General features: G+C 42.8%; 2 protein-coding genes across 10 annotated transcripts in view; both read right to left on the bottom strand.

Annotated features, from left to right (window-relative positions):
* The window catches only part of ATE1 (arginyltransferase 1), a 70,067-nt gene extending 62,503 nt beyond the window's left edge, over nucleotides 1-7,564 (bottom strand). For 2 of the 6 annotated variants that reach the window (XM_039553706.1, XM_039553707.1), the window contains exons 1-6: nucleotides 7,005-7,161; nucleotides 6,021-6,084; nucleotides 5,617-5,679; nucleotides 5,030-5,133; nucleotides 3,976-4,248; nucleotides 1,199-1,428 (exon numbers count right to left, since the gene is read on the bottom strand). In XM_039553706.1, coding sequence (XP_039409640.1) covers nucleotides 1,199-1,428; nucleotides 3,976-4,248; nucleotides 5,030-5,133; nucleotides 5,617-5,679; nucleotides 6,021-6,084; nucleotides 7,005-7,107 — 837 coding nt within the window. In that variant the 5' untranslated portion in view covers nucleotides 7,108-7,161. The other 4 variants (XM_010408070.4, XM_039553710.1, XM_039553708.1 and 1 more) reach the window with 4 other exon arrangements.
* Nucleotides 7,565-8,296: 732 nt separating this feature from the next.
* NSMCE4A (NSE4 homolog A, SMC5-SMC6 complex component) lies at nucleotides 8,297-17,785 on the bottom strand. Of its 4 annotated transcripts, XM_010412918.3 has the most exons (11): nucleotides 17,171-17,781; nucleotides 15,891-15,971; nucleotides 15,225-15,355; nucleotides 14,068-14,216; nucleotides 13,647-13,746; nucleotides 11,672-11,762; nucleotides 11,114-11,208; nucleotides 10,287-10,335; nucleotides 9,534-9,625; nucleotides 8,890-8,981; nucleotides 8,297-8,391 (listed from the first exon to the last, which is right to left on the bottom strand). In XM_010412918.3, exons 1-10 carry the CDS (start codon nucleotides 17,361-17,363, stop codon nucleotides 8,898-8,900), a joined length of 1,065 nt encoding a protein of 354 aa, XP_010411220.3. In that variant the 5' UTR covers nucleotides 17,364-17,781; the 3' UTR covers nucleotides 8,297-8,391; nucleotides 8,890-8,897. The 4 variants fall into 4 exon arrangements, with proteins under 4 accessions (XP_010411220.3, XP_039410029.1, XP_039410031.1 ...); XM_039554095.1 differs by lacking the exons at nucleotides 10,287-10,335; nucleotides 11,114-11,208 and having other exon boundaries at nucleotides 17,171-17,784; XM_039554097.1 differs by lacking the exons at nucleotides 8,297-8,391; nucleotides 10,287-10,335 and having other exon boundaries at nucleotides 8,892-8,981; nucleotides 17,171-17,783.
* Nucleotides 17,786-18,473: the final 688 nt, after the last annotated feature.

Below are 18,473 nucleotides of genomic sequence, written 5' to 3'. Positions count from 1 at the left end.
CAATAATCCCAAGGGGATTTCGTGGTATTTTTGAAATTGAAAGAGGAAGATGAAGCAGTGTTTCCATACTCAATTATGAGTTAACCATAATAAGGAGTTATCAGTCTTCACATCATCACCCTTAAAGACACAAAAATAATTAAGAAAAATAATCTATAAATTAAAAATTCTTCTTAGTAAAAATGATTGCTCCCTAAGCAAAAGAATGCTACCACATAAGCAGCAGTGCATGTCTTTTCAAACATATTTAAGATATACTAATTTCAAAAACTATGTAATTTTCAGAATGGTTTTATTTTCACAAAGAGCAATTTTTTTTTAATCCTTCTAATTCTCCCTGCATCTTCCAAATGAAGATGTTCAGACAAAGCCATCATGCTTCTGTTAAACAACTCCTCAGAAAATGTGAAGGAGTTAGGGAGATGGATCAATTTCATGGCTTCTAGTCAGTCAATTTCATTTCTAGTACCATCATGGAAAATGATCTGGGGAAATACTCATACTCAGTAAGTTTTCCAGCTTATAGAAAAAATAACAATAAATACGGTTTTATGATTAACAAATGTTAGAAAGTCCAAAAGTCTTCCAGATTACTGTCTCTAATACATGTAGTGGCAACCAGTGTATTAAACAAACTTTTCTACCCTCATTTTCACAGCTTTCAAAGACATCAACACACACCAATGATGTGTATAAAGAGCAACTATCTTATCTGTTTAATTTCATGAAGTTGCTGCTTCCTTGTTAAGTTTCCTTAGCTTAGATAGTTTAAGTATTTACATACTGTAGACCTAAATACTGAATTTCTCTCATCATTCAATACTCAATTCAAAGACTTTCATTTTCAAGTCACACTGTATGAAATTAATTTGCAAGTTATTTTAGTAACTGAACTGGCCTCTGCTAGGACTGACTGCAGTGCAAGAGTACCCTCCTGTGGTTAACAGAGCTCAGCTGCACCACAGGTGTGTAATTTGTATCTATATATCTATATATCTATCTATATATATACGCACACACACCTCCCTATGATGCACATCTATAAAAATATAAACATACACCATTCAGTACCATATATATTTCAAGATTTAAACCACAACTACTCCATAAAATCATAAATACAGACCTAAGCTTTTGAAAAACTCCTTAACTAGACTTTTCCTTCATCTGCTTCCAACAACAGTGAACAAGACATTACCTCTAATTTGTGTAGTGCATCATCAGGTAAAGGGGCAAAAACAAAGTCTTCAATGTTTTTAGGCTGGTTTGTTTTAGGTTTAGAGTTTTGCAAGAAGAAAGCTTGATCTCCTTGAAGTTGAGAGCCTTCTAATGTGCCCATCTGGCTCTGCAGGAGCTTCTGTAGTTTTCTCTCTTTCCTTATGTCCTTTGCCTTCCGACACAGGGGCTTGCTCAAATCAGCCCCTTTCCCTACAAGGGCACAGGCAAAGTGTTAAACACCACATCTGACACCAAACAAGCAGTTCTTACCTAATCACCAAAAAGAAATGGCTAAAACCACCCTTTATTGCAGACTGTGGTCTGAACTCAACATGGCCTTTCACATTTACAACTACCAACACGGATGCCAAGCTAATGCAGTGATTCTTCCACAGCCATTTAATGCAGCACTTTAATCTGGAATCACCTTGACCATTTCACCCCAAAGCCAAGGGTGTATTTAAAAACTTGAAGTACTGAAGGACAAAAATACAGCCACAAAATCACAGAGCATTTTGCTTCTGCATTCGAAGCCCACGTGGCTATACCACAGACTCCTGTAGGAGACACACACCCCAAAACAAAGCATTTGTTTTTTCTCACCTGGAATCCACAGGCAGGATGCTGAAATGCTGCCAGTGCTACTGTGATCATGTAATGGAAGAGTAAAAGGCCACAGAAGTTTGCATCTTTGCTTAAAATTATCTTCAGATTGTCTGTTTTAACTAATAAATTCACTTTTTGCAGTTTCCCTCTACCTATAACAGATCAGCCATTTATAGAATTCTATTTGTGAAATGGCATTTGCTAAGGAGAGAAGTGAAACCGAAGCACTATTTCCCATCTTGATCCATTTGTTTTTTACTAATACAAGAACTGCAAGTTGTAAAGCAACACAAATCCAAAGACACGAGGGAATTACAGACATGATGTGCCCTGTCCTCAGGCAAACAAGTCAGAGGAAGAGTTTATTTCAAACACTCATGATACATTTGAAGAACGAGTACTTCATCTGTATTGGGATCTGTTTTGTGTCTCGTCTCTTCTGTTAGCTGTAAATTAGCAAGAAAAACTTCTTAAAGCAGTGAGTGTGCCTACACAGACATAAGCAAACCTTCTTTTCTATCTGAAACTGTGCAGAAACAGACCATTATTCCCAGAGGACAATGACCTGTTTTGTTTATAAAGGAATAAAAATGCAATTAAACAATCTTATTACAGACTAAGTCTACATTTTCCAAGATGAAAACTAAACATCTTCCTATCTGGAAAATTTTAAACTAAATTTGACCTGTGACACCAGCTAGCACAGAAAAAAAAATTAAATAAGCTTTCTGATGCACTTATTATTCACTTTTAGATTTCCTTTAAAATCTCCAGAAAGAAGCACACAAATGAATATTTCTGTTCTGTAAAAGTAAACCCTCTTTTTCTGAAATGCACTACAATGTTGCTTATCTGCATTTCCAGTGTTTAAAGACTGACTCAAAGCTATTCTTAACCCAACTGAAGACCTTACCTCACCTTATCCAAAGCATTGGCAGGTTTTTACACTCCTATTCTTTACCCAAGTCTGCCATCTGCTGTCAACAGCCACTTCCTTTCTTTCCAATACTAAGTTTACACACAGGCCAAAGTTTTTCATTTATTATTTAAAAACAACAGAGCTTTGAAAGTTTGCACACTAAAAGTCGTATGAACAATAAAGTATGTAAGGGCTATAAAGGTTTTTATAAGATCAAAATCTAAAATACAGTTTTAAAAAATCTGTAATAGTTCTATGCAACACAACTGGTTTTCTGACCTAGCATTTCTGAAAACTTTCCTTTTATTTAGATGCAAAAATTGCTTATTAAGCTGTGGAAAATCAGATCCAATAGGGATGAGTGTTTATTCAGGAAAAAACATTATTTTATTTGAAATCAGTCATGCTATAGATAGAGACAGAAGTACTTTGTTCTCCTGAATACTGGCACAACATGCAACAGGTGAGTGGAATCAGGAATTAGTAGGATGGCCCAACACAGGCAGAAACTCTAAAGACACAAGTTGCCACTAGAATTTTCTGTACCATCACTCACCATGTACCAGTAAACCACAATTCAGAAAATTCCCTTTATTTTCCAGTACAGCCTACACAAAATGGGAAACACGATCTGTAAGACAAGGCTGTCTTATCTGCAGCCTCTGGGCCACAATGTGTGTGTCAGCAATTCTACCTTAAATTAATTATTCTGGCAATAATCCACTCACCCTTACTACCTTCCTTCCAGAAATCACCCATGTCCCAAAAGAAGGCAGCCATTGAATCACAGAATGGTTGGGGTTGGAAGAGACCTTCAAAGGGACACCTTCCACAATCCCAGGATGCTCCAAACCCCATCCAACCTGGCCTTGGACACTCTGAGGATGGGGCAGCCACAGCTTCTCTGGGCAACCTGTGCCAGGGCCTCACCACTCTCATCATAAAAAATTTCTAATGTGAATCTCCCCTCTTTAGAGTTTCAGATCCAAGAGATTCAGTCTTAATTAAGGTGAGAATAAGAGGATAAATATAACTTTTTAATATAACAAAATATAAATTACATTATTACAAGTAACACCCAGCACCTCTCAGTTTTTATGGTGTAATTCCATAAACTGGGAGGAGCAAAGGGAATAAACCAAAAATATTAATTTACTAAGCAACATAAAAAAAAAGGGATTCAAGAAGATGAGAAATGATGACAGCATATTCCAGTTACTAGCAGAAATTACCTGGCTTAGGTGGTGCATGAACAGCTTTAGCTGAATGTGATGGCTCTGCAGGGACTGGTGTGTCTTTGTCTGTACAGATCTGAACAGAATCTGATTCCACCTTCTGCACATTCCCCTCTTCTTTTGTTTCTCCTGAGTCCTTATCTTCATTCTCCACCCTCTCAGCATGATCCACAGCCAAGGGAGTCAGTTCAGACTGACTGACTTGAGACTCACTTTTGTATGGAAAATCACAGGCGGCCACATCCTCTATATGGGAATCCATCGGCTCTTCTGCCAATAATTAAAACCTGCATGAGTTTCTCTCTGTACAACCACAGCTCACACCTTGCACAATTAAAATTAACACTAAATTAACTCGTTTCCAACTTGACAAGTGTTTTCCAACAGATAAAGTGACTGTTGCAGTAGCCTGAAAACAAAGTTTCCTTTATGACCCCGAATTACGAACACCAACTCATTTATGAGAACAGTTTTCTTTTCTCCATTAAAATTTACTTAAAAAGTCAACTTTTTCAGGCCATAACTTCAAACAAATAAAAACAAACCAACCTAGCATACCACACACACAAAAGAGGCAAATTAAAATGATTCAGAACCAATACAAGTTTCACCACCACGAAGAATCACTGGTTTTGGTGCTGGATAAACGGAGGGTGACTGTTCAGTCACGTGGAAAAACTCTCTTTGCTCTTCCTTTTCTCTGTCACCAGCTGCTCTGGTTAGTCCTGTCCAGATTATCAGTTTCATAATAGAAGTAAAACCAGTATCTAATTCTCTACAGCACCCAGCTAGAAAGTAAAGATATGCCCAGTAAAATAAGCTGATCTGCGGAAAAAGTAAGGAAATATTTTCTTCAATAACCCAAGTCACCTGCACAATTTGGCCTCTGGGCTACTGAAGTGCTCTTGATTCAAAACACTGCCAAGACACAACCCAGCCAGGGGTCTACACACAGAACTCAAAGCCCATCTGCCATTTGACCACTCAAGCAGGTATTTAAATCCTCCTTCCATGCATCAGTATTGGTTTTCAAACACTCAGAGTTTCTTACCTTCACTCACTACTTTCAAAACATTCCCTTTGGAAATAAATTTCAACATTTTCTTCAGAACTTTCTTGTGGGACTTGGAGGCCTGAAAATGCAAAGCCTGGCACCTAAAAAAGAAAAAAAGGACCATTTCTTTTGCAAAAGATTGTTTCAGAAAAAAAATTTAAGGAACCGCTTGTAAGAATTACGTTGTAATTTCTATTTATTTCTTAGTTTCCCTATATTGTGGTCAAATGTTTTATCAACGCTTTTGAGTTAATGAAATTATGTTGTCTTGTACTGAATAATATCAGTCCCTATGGCATGTTTGTCTGTGTACCTGTATATTCACTAAAATAGGAGTGTGAGCTTTTCTTATTTGGGCTACTAAAGCAGTGTTTGTGGGTTAGAGACAAGGTTCCTTACAGGGAAATATCCCAGAGCAGCTGATGTGCCTATGCACAAACCCAAGAGCATATATTTACTATTCAAAGTATCATTAAAAGTTGTTAAACTTTTGAAGTATGATGTATTTCAAGCCGTAAACACAAATGGTGGAACATATTTGAAATGGTCAAATCCCTTATAAAAGTGTATTTTGAGTTTCTTACCTTATTGTGTATTGAGGACAACACGTTTGATTCATGATAGGTTTGTAGACATATTTTCCACTTCTGAAAAGAGTAATACATATGCATTGAATTTTTCTTGTTTATACTACAAAATAAATGCAGAAGCTTTTTTATTAAAATCACATCAAAATACTACATGATCAGTAACAAAAGTCAAAGAGCAAGTTCTTCAGCTCTTTGCTGATAGTACCATATTATCCTTCTAAAATCACTGAATATTTTCCTGTTTGACAGTGTCATGTTACAAAAGGTCACAGAGCACTGGACAAATAGTTCAATTACTAATGGATATATAAGTGTTTCTGCATATCTAAATTTTAAATGTGGATTCTAACTTTTATCTCAACTGACAACATGGCTCTGTATTTTCTTTTCCAATTTACCTTCGCCATCCTCTGTCTATGAGATCCTGGTAATCTTGAACTGTCATTGAATGTGCCCACATACCTGAAATAAATAACACAGCAACACACTTGACTGACCACGGTTTGGCTTTAAAATGCAACAAGTTCTGCAGAACTGGCTGGAGCCCCTCTGCTCTGGGACAGGCTGAAGAGCTGGGGGTGTTCACCTGGAGAAGAGAAGGCTCTGGGGAGACCTCAGAGCTCCTTCCGGTGCCTAAAGGGACTCCAGGAGAGCTGGAGAGGGACTTTGGACAAGGGGTGGAGAGACAGGACACGGGGAATGGCTTCCCACGGCCAGAGGGCAGGGATGGACGGGATATTGGGCAGGAATTGTTCCCTGGGAGGGTGGGCAGGCCCTGGCACAGGGTGCCCAGAGCAGCTGGGGCTGCCCCTGGATCCCTGGCAGTGCCCAAGGCCAGGTTGGACACTGGGGCTTGGAGCAGCCTGGGATAGTCGAAGGTGTCCCTGCCCGTGGCAGGGGTGGGACTGGATGAGCTTTAAGGTCCCTTCCAACCCAAACCACTCTGTGATTACTGCAAATCCGAGCAGCTAACGGCCGCTTATGCAGAGATGTCTTACAAGGATTTAGCATATTCTTAAATACATAACTACTGATTTCAATAACCACATTAAGTGCAAAAACCCCAAGCCCAACACAAATCTTGGGATGCAATCAACTGTATTTCTGTGACCATGCAAGCGCTAAGTTCCCCTCTGCACCTCCCACCTCTCCAGAAATACACACGAAAAACAACACGAAATTGCTGCTTAGTTCTGTTACACTCATTCGGTACCACCGGGCCATAGGAGCCGTTCCGAGCTCCCGGCCGGGCAGGCGGGGGCTGCCGCCGAGCCGCCACCTGTCCCCGCCGCCCTCCCCGGCCCCGCGCCCGCAGCCGCCGCTTCTCGGCCAGCCCCGGGCGGCCCGCCCGCGGCCCCGTTCCCAGCTCGCCCCGCCCGCACCGTGCGAGACGTTGCCGGTGTCGCTCCTGCAGTAGCCGCAGCGGTAGCCATCCTCCCCGCCGAAAAACTCGACGATACTCGGGGAGCCGCCGCCCGCCGCCATCCCCGCGGTGCCCGCCCGCCTCAGGTCAGCGCCCCGAGCCGCCCGGAAGCAGCGCCCGCCGCCATCTTTGCTCCGGGCAGCGCGCGGGCGGCGCGCACAGGAAGCGGCGGCGCCGCCATGTTCCGCGCGGGCAGCGCGGCGCGGCCGGAGGAGCCCCGAGGCCCGGCCCGGCCCGGCCCGGCCGCCCCGCCCCGGCCCCGCTCACCCGCGGACACCTTGCCCCGCGCCGCGCCGCAGTAGCCGCAGCCGTAGCCCTCCTTCCAGCCCTTGTACTCCACCACGGCGGCGGGCATGGCGCCGGCGGCCCCGCAGCCTCGCAGCGCCCCCGCCCAGCCGCAGCCGCCGCCGCGCCCGGCCCGGCCTCCCCCGCGGGCGGATTGGCGATAAAAGATCGCTCCCGGTTCTGCGGATCCTCGCACCGTGTCCCCGCACACCTTCATGGCCAGACCAGCTTCTCACCCCCACAAACACGTTCTAACAGGCCTTCCAGGGGGAACGGATCCCTTTGTATCCACCCCGAGCTGCTACAGCAGGAAAAAAGGATGGAAGAAATCCTGAACTCCTCCTTGGGAGTGTTTTCTGGAAATGGAACAAGACTTCATGTATTTTTAATAAAATAATGTCGTGGCCCCATAGAGCCGGCCTGCCCAAGTTACCAAACAAATACAGGAGGAGTTTGGAATAGAGAAAGGGGCGATTTCTATCTCTAGCTGAGACCAAATTTCCAAACTCAAACCTTTATTTCCAGAACAGTAAGAACAGCAGAGCAGTATCAATTCTGCAGCACCCAAAATCATGTAGGATAGCAAGGTTATCCCAGTAGGGATGTTTAACCATGTGAATTCCACTTGCTGCTGCTGGGAGAGACAAGGGAGGAAAGAAGGGACACAGTGTTTCCTTTTTACTAAGAAAGTTCATAAATGCCAGTAAACTTTACTACTTTGTATAAAGTAGTAAAGTAAGTCATAGTAGAAAAAAAACCCTGTAACAAGTCTACACTTCCTCAAGTTACCCAGAGAAGCTGTGGCTGCCCTAGAAGTGTCCAAGACCAGGTTGGATGGGGCTTGGAGCAACCTAGTCCTGTGGAAGGTTTCCCTGCCCACTGCAGGGGCTAGAACAAGAGGATCTTTAAGGTCCCTTCCAACCCAACCCATTCCATGGTTCTAAACAAAGCAGCTCATAGAAAGTGTTGAGATGTTCCAGAAAAAATAAATTTAATTTTACAACATATACATGTAAAACAAATGTTGAAACGAATGTTTTGAAGTATTTTCTTTAAGGCACCTAAGGGGAGAAAAAAAAAGATAAGGCAGTAAGACAGTGTGCATTAAGATCTGGAACTTACCAAACAACTGTGACAGTAAAGGAATTCAGTCCTATCATTGAAAGAATTTTATGGAAGCAGAAGGGAAGACAGCCTGGTTCCCTCTAAGTCCTTCTTCAGACTACTTTATTACAACATCAGCTGTCAGGATGTTAAGAAACCAAACACAAAAAGCTATGATTCTTTCCAACAGTGCATTCTGAGTATAAAGTTCCAAAAAATAACTCATCCCTTAACTGACCATCAAACGCAAAAATAAAGGGTTTTTTTCTAGTTAATCACTGCATACAAGGCTAGATAACATTTTGTTTCATGAAGAGGGCAAGAACACAGCAATTCCAAATGTTACAGTCACCCTGCTTACAGTTCTTCTGCATTTGTAAGTCGCACATAGTTTCCCTGAAGTTCTTCTACATGCGTAAGGACCTTACTGAGTTTGATTCAGTAAAAGAACTTACTTGAATAGTTACTCTGTCTCCATTTCCTCTTCACTGCTCTGAGAAAGAGGGGTAATCATGGCTTCTCTTATCTGAAATGTTTCTATGATCTCCTGGTTAGAGATAACAGCAGAATGTCAGTCGCCAGAGCTGAACTATTTCAATTTTATTACTACCAAGCAAGTAATAAAGTTCCTTATACTAAAGCAGTATTTCAAATTACTACATTTCTCCTGCACATTCTGAGTGAGGGACAAAGGAGAAGAGCTGTATGTGTGCCCAAAACTACTTTTTGTCTAGGGTTTATTACAAACAGTGAGGAAATTGAATGGAGAACTTCCCCTCCAGAAACAAGTAAGGGAAAAAAGCAGATTCCATATTTACCCAGGCCTTGTGTAAAGCAGTAAAGGCAAGTCAGTGCACAGCTTAAATGCACCTAAACTGACCAGGCTTCAAGAATCAAAGATGGAATCACTACCCCGATTCTCAGTTTTCTTGCAACTACAGACATCCCTTAGATCTGTGACTGTTCTGGCATCCATGAGGTCAAATGCAGTGTGACTGTACACAGAACATCTGCCCTCCCCAGAGCAGGTAACAGCACAGCTCTCAGAGGCTTAAATAAAAAAGAACTAATCCCACGTATCAAGTGCTCTCTGTGGTACCTTCCATTCTCTCTGGTCCAGACTTATGACGACCTGGTTCCGTGCTCCAGCTCTGTTCTCCTCCTCCCCTCTCCCGCTGGGTTTTGTAGGCTCTGATCAAAACACAGCATTTTCAGGATTTACACCTGCAAAGTCAGTTTCCACCAGGAACACAAAAGCTCCACAAAAATCACGTCAATTCTACATGTCCCACCCAGTTAGTCTCTATCAACAACCTGTACCACATACTGCTCAAGATACTTCCTTAGCCTCACCTCCTAAAAATTTAGGAACTAACTTTTTACAGAAGGACCTAAGTATTTTATTCCTTATGAAATCCCACCAAAGTCCTAACCCCACTGACATCCTGTGGGAATGAAAGCCGACCTCGTATGTAGGATGGCATTTTCTTTCCAATTGTTTTGAAGCTGCAGCAGTTCCCAACTCTGAGACAAGAGAGTTCTTACACCGAAAAATACCTTTTTTCAGCTAAGTGTAACAATGTTCCTGTACTTACTAGCAAAAATGTAACTTAAAAGGAAAGGTAATAACCTTTGATTTCTATTAATAGAATTAATTTGTATAAATCAGCATAATGGTCTTTTTCCATACACTGATATTTGAAAAGACTCAATCCTTGCTCAGAAATCTCTTCATGCCTTCAATTACACTCACTGCATATCCCCAGTTAAAAATATACCTAAAACTTTGTGAACACGTAACATGTAATGTTGTTACAAAAACCAGTTAGAGTACTTTAAAGCTAGATTTTACCTATTGTTGGCAATTTGTCTTCATCCAGCTTTATTTTTGCAAGACCATCCTAAACAACAGTGGGATTTAAAGTTTCGAAACTTAGAACTTTCCAGTTAGGATAATGCACTGAAATTTCTTATGTTTTACTTATTACATAATCATGAACAGGTACATATACTGATGAAGAATCTTCACTGGCATATCACATAAGAAAAAACTATTTTAACACAGCACTTATGCATAAAGAAGGAGCCCATATAGCACATAGTGTGTAAACTGTTGGATTAGAGAAGTTTTGCTTTATTAAAATTGTTATTATTCTCGAAATATACTTAAGCTAAGTATAATTCATAATAACATTTCTATTCAATATAAAACCTGGATTAGTCAAAATATCCTTGTCAGTTTTTGTCTTTTCCAGAATTAATTTTATTTATTAGACAAACTAAGGATAGTTTTGAAGTGCAAATCCATGGATTCAAAAAGAATATATAACTTTGACATAACATTGTTTTCTACAGCCTCAGTAACTCTTCTATACTCTATGAGAACTTTTCTACATCTAAAATGTGAGCCAGAATCTTTTTTGAAAAGCATATTGACTGCAAAAATATCACCACTGCTTTGTTGGTTGCAGTACAAAAACTGATTGCACTACAAAAAAATAAGCCTAGTCAACTCTGTTTCCTTTTCTATTTGACTACCAAAATATCACAGATTGTTTGCAGAAAATAAATTCGTATTTCTCATATTTAAATCCTAATTCTTCAATATTGAAGCCAGGTCAGTATTTCTATGTAATTCTAGTATCTAAAGTGATATTTCAAGAACATGTCATGCCTTACCCTGATAAGGAAGGACACATGAAACATGTTTTCCACAGTGTGTGCAAATGAGTTCGGATCAATCACAAAATCAAAGAAGGAAATAGGTGTATTAGCTGGGGATGCAAATGTAGCTTTGTTAAATCAAACAAACAAACAGGCAGTATACACAGAGCTAACAGATGTAAACACAAACTTAAGAGAGCCAATACTCCTTTCAAAAGCTAAAGGGATATTTGTCAACTCAGCTGAATTCCCAGCTGCCTGCAAAAACAAATGTTCTATAAAGTATACTATTTTCTTCCATCTTTTCCCCCCCACAGATCCATATACAGTGACTATTCGACTGCCTTCTAAAAACAGCAGGCTTTAATCAGGGGAGAGGATTTACATTTACTCCGCAGGAAAACAACAGCTGATTAGTGTTAATAAAAAATACATAGTTGGTATATGTTCTTCAACAAAAATTTCTACTTGCAAACTTCAACTCATTTTGTCTCTGTAGTTTTACCACTCCCAACTGTAGAAGACAAAGAATATTCATTTTCTCCAGTTAATGCTTAATTTAATTATACTTACGATCATTTTCAAAATGAGTTTGCAGTATTCTCAAGATCCTTTCTACTTCTTTTTCTGTAGCTTCTTGATGAGACTCCTGCATTTCTTTTAACTGGGAAAAAGAAACAGAGCTTCACCTCAAATAATGGTTGTTGAATTACCAGAATATGCAAACGGCTTCTTTTGAACATAACATAAAACTTGAATTTTTCTCCCTACATGCAACATAACAAACACACTTAGGCAAACATGAGACAACATTGAAGAGCTTTAGGGTTTAATTCCCAACTTACAGAATCAATATGAAAGGCCATGGCTTGTATGTTTTGAGCCTGTGTACAGGTGTACACTTACTTTTCAGTACCTCTGGGCAGTTGGGTTACACAGTGCTATAGTCTGTGAGTTTAATGAAGATGATCATTTATAAGCAACCCAGAAACCCTTCAGCTCCTTCCCAGTACAGACTGTAACAAATCCTTTCTATCAGTATTTGGATTGAGTAGGCTGCCTTTAAAAAAACAATGATCAACTATTTGCCCCTATATCCCAGCATTAACACAGCCTGAGCTTCCGTGTAACAACATGGTTTATGTTTGCAAAGTTTCAGATGTAAGCCTCTCTCAGTATTCCCAGACTTATGCCTTTCTGCCAGTGTATGACACAAAGAATAAGAAAACAGAAAGCAGAAACAATAGTGGCTATGTGATGTAATTAGTTTTTTGCCATTAACCACATTTCAGTGCAAATGCAACACCCTGTTAGACACTTTTAAAAGAAAAATGGGAACCAGGCTAATGTAAAGAAGTTTCTTTTTTGTTTCCTTTCAAAGCAAAAAGCAACAGAACATGTAAGCTCATAACTTGAAAATTGTAAACCCTATTTCTGAAAATGAAATTGGTCTGTGAGGGGGTTTGCACCCAGCATGCCAACAAAGATGAGCCCGGAGGTCTAGGCTGCGACCCCTCTGGAAGGCGGCACACATAAAAAGGAGCGAAGAGCTCCTCACTCGAGGGAGCAATCTTCCCTGAGGCAGCTGGGAGGGCACACAGGCGGAGGCAAAGAAGAAGAGAGGGACTCTCTGTATGGATTCCATGCTGAGGTTTATTCACATGAACGGACAGAGACAAATATCCAAATTTCTGGCAGCACCCAGGGATTTTATAGTGGGGATGGGAAGGTGGGGAAAGGGATTCCAGCCAATGAGATAAGGGGAAGTAGGCGGGGTTAGCAGTGAGGGAACCAATGGGAACAACACCTAGGAGGGACTTGGGGAAGGAACCAATGGGGTGTCGAGTATTGCAGAAGCTTCTAGAACTCATACATACCAACTAAGGGAAATGAATATACTTCGACTTTTACATAAAACCGGGAAGGGAAAACATGAACCAATCGTAGGGAAACATGCACATCATAGAACTGGGCGATTGTGGGTTCTCACCCTCCCCACAGAGTGAGCTGCTTTAGACCTCAGTGCCATCCTCAGTGGTTAGAGTAGTTGGGGCTACTTACACTGCCACAGGTCTGTAAATCCTATTTTCTTCTACTCAGTGAAATACTGCAGCCCACACAAAGCAAATCAAGAAGCCTAATAATGAAATCTGAATCCTTTAGTAGAAGCTCAGAAGAAACAGGGCTGATGTGTGTTTCTCCAACTCCACCTGGATGGCTGTGGAGCCAACCAAGGATTGTTGGCTTACCAGCCAAGGAATGCTGGTAATAACCCACTCTGAGAAAGAACAGGATATAAGTGGAGAAAGAGCCATATGGAGGTAAGGAAGCACTTTTCTGGGACATACGTCCTTGTTCTGGCTCCTGGAGATCAGCACAGCACAAGCATCTATGAATCTTGGGTACTCCCTCCCCCTTAAAGGTAGAATGTCAGAAGTACTACACAGTTCAGAATTACAAAACCCAAAACAACACATATTGAAAGATTTAGAAGTCACTTGTTATAACTGCCAGAACAAATGGTAAATAAAGGCAACACTTTACAAACCTGAGCAGGCATTGCCCGTTCTGCTTTTCCTCTGCTAGCTTTCTTCTGCCTCTCAATCCGTTGCTTTGGTACAGGAGGCTCAGACTTGAAAGATCCCATCCTAACCAAAATACAAAGAACACATACATGCAAATCTGGTGTACACTGTATGTTCAGGAATCTTTATACTGAGCAGTGGATTTCCTCAAGAAAGTGCAAGGCGCTGACTGATACCTAAAGATAAAGCTTCATCACATTTAGAGATTTCTGGAAAGAACCAGCCCCAAAAGTTGCTCCCAATATGTTGACAGCCTCATACCTTGTCAACACTCTGCTGTGACCTCAGATTAAACTCAACTCAAGCCCAGGGCATCAAAGATAAAAATCAATTAAAGCCATTATCTTGAGCTGCAGTACATACTGTTTCCTATAAGAAACTTACATGTAATGAAAAGTAGGTGCTCTTCTAAAGTACTTGGGTGCTTCTTCTCCCATTGTCTGCCAGGCATCACTAGGTAAAAAACCGCCTGGAACATCCTCAGAGTCATCAGTTTCTTCTACTTCCGTGCGATTTATACCCATGAAGGTCAGCTACAAAAGAAAAAAAGCTGCAATAAAAATTCACTTAAGAGGTAAAGCAGTAGATACATTCATGGTGAAACATTGTATTGTGGTGTTTGCCTGACAAATTACCATTTAAGACCACTGCCTAAGAACTTTGACTTTCCTGAGGATACCATGAAAACAGATGAACACTCAAATTCGCCCTTGTGTTCAGCAAGCAATGAAAGAAAGTCACAGGTAAACAAAACTGCTTAGATTCCAACACATTTTCAATGACATACAAAGTAGCAGAACATTACTTTTATTGCAGTTTAGAGCTCAGATGTTTCACAGTTTTTGAACACCACACACTCCCAGGAAGCCCAGCCCCTCAAACACCATAGAATTTATCTGGCGTATCCCTGCACCCACCAGTCCACACTAACCCAAGAAAAACTTCATATTGAACTTAATGTTTTTTACAGACTTGAGCAAACACTCAAGATTCCTTGTTGATCTGCTGTAACAAAAGAGAGCAAAAAGCCAACAGCCTGCTTAAGAGCTGTTCTGAACTGACTCTTCCACCCAGTCACAGTACAAAGAGACAAACTGTCCAGTCTGAAACCATTCAAATCATCCAAAGTCCCATTTTATGTCAGTGACACAGGGCCTCAAGAACTCTATCCAAAAACATAGAAACCAGTGGACAGGATAAAGAAACTACTTTTCTACTGAGAAACTACAGAACAGTGGCTGAAAAAAGTGCAGAAGACTTTCAGAGCATGAACTGACTGAATTGCCATAAAGCAGCAGCAGTGCAATAGTGGGGGGTTGTCTGCATTTTAAGTTAGATTTCCCCTACTGCAAATGCTTAATACATAGTTTAAGACAATTAACAACAGTAACCAGAAAGTTAATCAAAGAAATTCATAGGAAAAGCATTAAATTCCATCAGAAATGCCATGTACTGCCTGACAATCTGAGGCTTTATGGTTCTGTAACAAACAGGGCAAACCTCCAGCAGAAATGTTGGCAAATTCAGAGCCTGGAACTTACCAAGTCTTCTGCAAATGCTGTTGAATCAAATGCTGACATCTCCGAGTGTAACTCATTGGCCTTCTCCTTCCCTATATTGGATGCTATAACAAGAAACTGGGCATCCAGTGCAGCCTCTCGTGCACGGCAAACTGTTACAGAAAAGATTTTACGGTAATTAACATGAAATTGTCACAAATCCAATAATCAGATTCAGCATAGGGACTATCCAGGCTTTAGCGCTTTGGAAATGGTTTTATTACAGTGACCTCTATCCTTACAATAATATTTGCATTTTAAAAAAAGGAAAGAATGACAAACCATGGAAAAGTAACATGTGATCTTGAAGAACAAATGCATTTTTTAATCAACATGTTTTCCACCTTTCCAAGTGAAATGAACCCCTCTACACCGATATCTTTTATGTGTACTACTTACATACATTGTTCCAGTGAATCAAAATAAAGCAGGGAGTATTTCTAAGAGCAAATAAACTGTAATGACATCTATTTTCTCACATCAACTTACTCAACCAATCTTCAACTTAACACATCTATTTTAAGTTATATAAAAATTCTGATGAAGTACTTGCACCTCAACTTCACTCTTGCCCTCTCTTGTTTGCAAGGCATCATCGCCTCACGCTTGGCCAAACGTATTGATTAAAAAGCACAGAATTTGTTTTACCTCCATCAAAAAGTTTATTGGCTTCTTCCAAAGCTTCTGTCAGCCTGTTGCTTTTTGAATTCAGCATAGCTTCTCGATTTTCTGTGGGAAAAGACACAAAGGAAATCCTGAATTACTTAAACATAGAAGCACTGAGAAACACTGTGCTTGTTTGATCCCAACTGGAGGCCAGGTGCCCATCAAAGCTCCATCACTCCCCTCCTCAGCTGGACCAGGGAGAGAAAATAGAACAAAAAGCTCATGGGTCTAGATAAGAGCAGGGAGAGATCACTCACCGCTTACTGTCACAGGCAAAACAGGCTTGACTTGGGGAAATTAGTGGCATTTTCCATGAAAGAAACAAACCAGCCCCCAAAACTATATGCTTGGTCACTTCTATAAACAGGCTGGGTCCCCCATAAACTGCACTGTAGCCTCTTGTAAAACAACTGCACAAATTTATCAAGTATTCAGAGAACAACTAATTCCATGTGTTGCTCAGCTTGGCAGTGCTACTCACACAACCATGGCCACGTTTCTGTGAGGAAAACAGCACAACTCAAATGCACATAGCAGACGGACTCACACACCTGTCCGGAGAGATACTAAAAACTACACAGCATTTTTTGGAAGGCCCAAGAATAACTTTCCAGTCCAGGCACATAATGGTACCTGCAGTTTCAAACTAAAGCTCAGACACCACGAAAGCAAAATTAAAGGATTTCGGTGCATGTCTAGGTCTAAAGCTGACAGCTGACAGTTCCCCTGCACCAGTGTATGCACCACATGTGGGCTAATGCAGCCAAATCCCTCGTAACCTCGCTATCCCTGGGGATGCAGGAGACGGCCTTTCCACAGGACAAGGGGGAATGGCCTCACACTGAAGGAGAGTAGGTTTAGATATCAGGAAGAAATTCTTCCCTGTAAGGGTGGGGAGGCCGTGGTACAGGTTGTCCAGAGAAGCTGTCGCTGCCCCATCCCTGGAAGTGTCCAGGGCCAGGTTAGACAGAGTTTGGAGCAACCTGGGACAGTGGAAGGTGCCCCTGACGCGGTTGGAACGAGAATACCTGTAAGGTCCCCTCCAACCAATCCATGATTTTGCAATTCCACGCTTCCTGGGAGTCGAATTTCGATCTAAGTACAAACCCAAAGTATCGGCAGCTCAAGGAACCCGGAGTTTCCAGGAACGCTCCCACAGCTCCCCACACGCCCAGGACAGGCCGCCGGCCCCAGAGGCCCCCCCGGCCTCCAGCCCAGACACCCCACCCGCATCCCCGGAGCTTCCCCCGCTGCCTCCTTACGCTGCACGGTGGAGATGAGCTCCCGATACTGGCTACGGATCATCCTGTTATGCTCCCTGTCGTCGCCCTCGCCGATGTTCAGCTGCCGGAGCCTCTCGCCCGCCGCCGCCGTGTCCTCCCGGGCTCGCGGCGTCCGGGACCGGCGGTCCCGCGAGGCGGGGGAGGACTCGCCGCTGTCGCTGGTCTGCGACATGGCGGGTGCGCGGCCGCGGGAGCTGTCACCCACAGCCGCGGGATGCGGCGGGGATGACCCCGCCTCACGTGTGTGCCGGGCTCCCCGGGATACGCGCACCGAGTCGAGCCTGCGCAGTTCGCCTCAAAGGATCTTTGTGGAGGGGTCTTCGGGCACCGCCGGTGGTCGTTGAGCCGCTGCACGCTGATCGCAATCTTCCATACTGGTGCTGTCTTCCGCCCCGGTTCTGCAGGCTGCGCAGTCTGTTCCTCAGCAAATCGGGTTGGGCCTTTCTGACTCGCCGCAGAGGTGGTAACGGAGCTCTCACCGTTCCTCTAACACGTACTTACTTCCTCGTAAGCCCTTCACGGCCGCGCACGGGTCGCTCGCTGCCCGAGGCCGAGCGCTGTGGGCGGCGCAGGGCGGTGCCGTGAAGCCCGGCGCGGGCGGGGCCGCGCTCCGCTGCCTCCGGAGGGCGCTGCGGGCGTGGAGACCCGCGGGGCGGGAGGAGGGAGGCGGAGACAGCCAGCATCTGAGGGGAACGCGGCGTAAATGAGAGATAAAGGGACGCTGCACTTGTCCCAGCGCCTTTAATACATGGATTTGTCCATAGAAATGCCTGCCTTAGGTACTGAGCAGGGATCTGTGCACTGGCAAATGAAATAAGTCAAAGAGCCTCAGAATGGTTTGGGTTGCAAGGGACTTTAAAGATCATCTAGTTAGAATCATGGAATCATCAGGGCTGGAAGAGACCTTCAGGACCATCCAGTCCAAATGTCTACCCAGCACTGCCGCTGTAACCCCTAAACCACAAACCACATCACCCAGCTCCTCTTGAACACCTCCAGGGATGGTGACTCCACCACCTCCCTGGACAAGCTATTCCCAATGCCTGAGCACCTAAACAGTGAAAAAAAAAAAATCTGATCTCTAATCTGAATGTCCCCCATCTCAGTGTAAAGCCATTTCCTCTGGTCCTCTCACTGCAGGCACGGCAGAGACTGGTCCCACCTCACTGCATCCTCCTCCAAGTCAGGGACTTGTGCACAGCAATGAAGTCCCCCCTGAGCATCCTTTTCTTCAGACTAAAAGCCCCCAGCTCCCTAAACCATTCCTCAGAAGAGTTCTCTG

Source organism: Corvus cornix, chromosome 6, assembly GCF_000738735.6.
Source record: "Corvus cornix cornix isolate S_Up_H32 chromosome 6, ASM73873v5, whole genome shotgun sequence".
In the NCBI taxonomy this organism is placed as follows: domain Eukaryota; kingdom Metazoa; phylum Chordata; class Aves; order Passeriformes; family Corvidae; genus Corvus; species Corvus cornix.
Note: the sequence above shows the minus strand (reverse complement) of the source record. Positions and strands in the feature narration are given on the sequence as shown.

Coding starts and splice junctions, on each gene's coding strand:
- NSMCE4A (XM_010412918.3), bottom strand. CDS start 17,363: ATGTCGCAGACCAGCGACAGCGGCGAGTCCTCCCCCGCCTCGCGGGAC. Junction 15,356..15,890: donor CAATAAACTTTTTGATGGAG/GTAAAACAAATT, acceptor TTTCTGTAACAG/TTTGCCGTGCACGAGAGGCT. Junction 11,209..11,671: donor AACTCATTTTGAAAATGATC/GTAAGTATAATT, acceptor TTGCATCCCCAG/CTAATACACCTATTTCCTTC.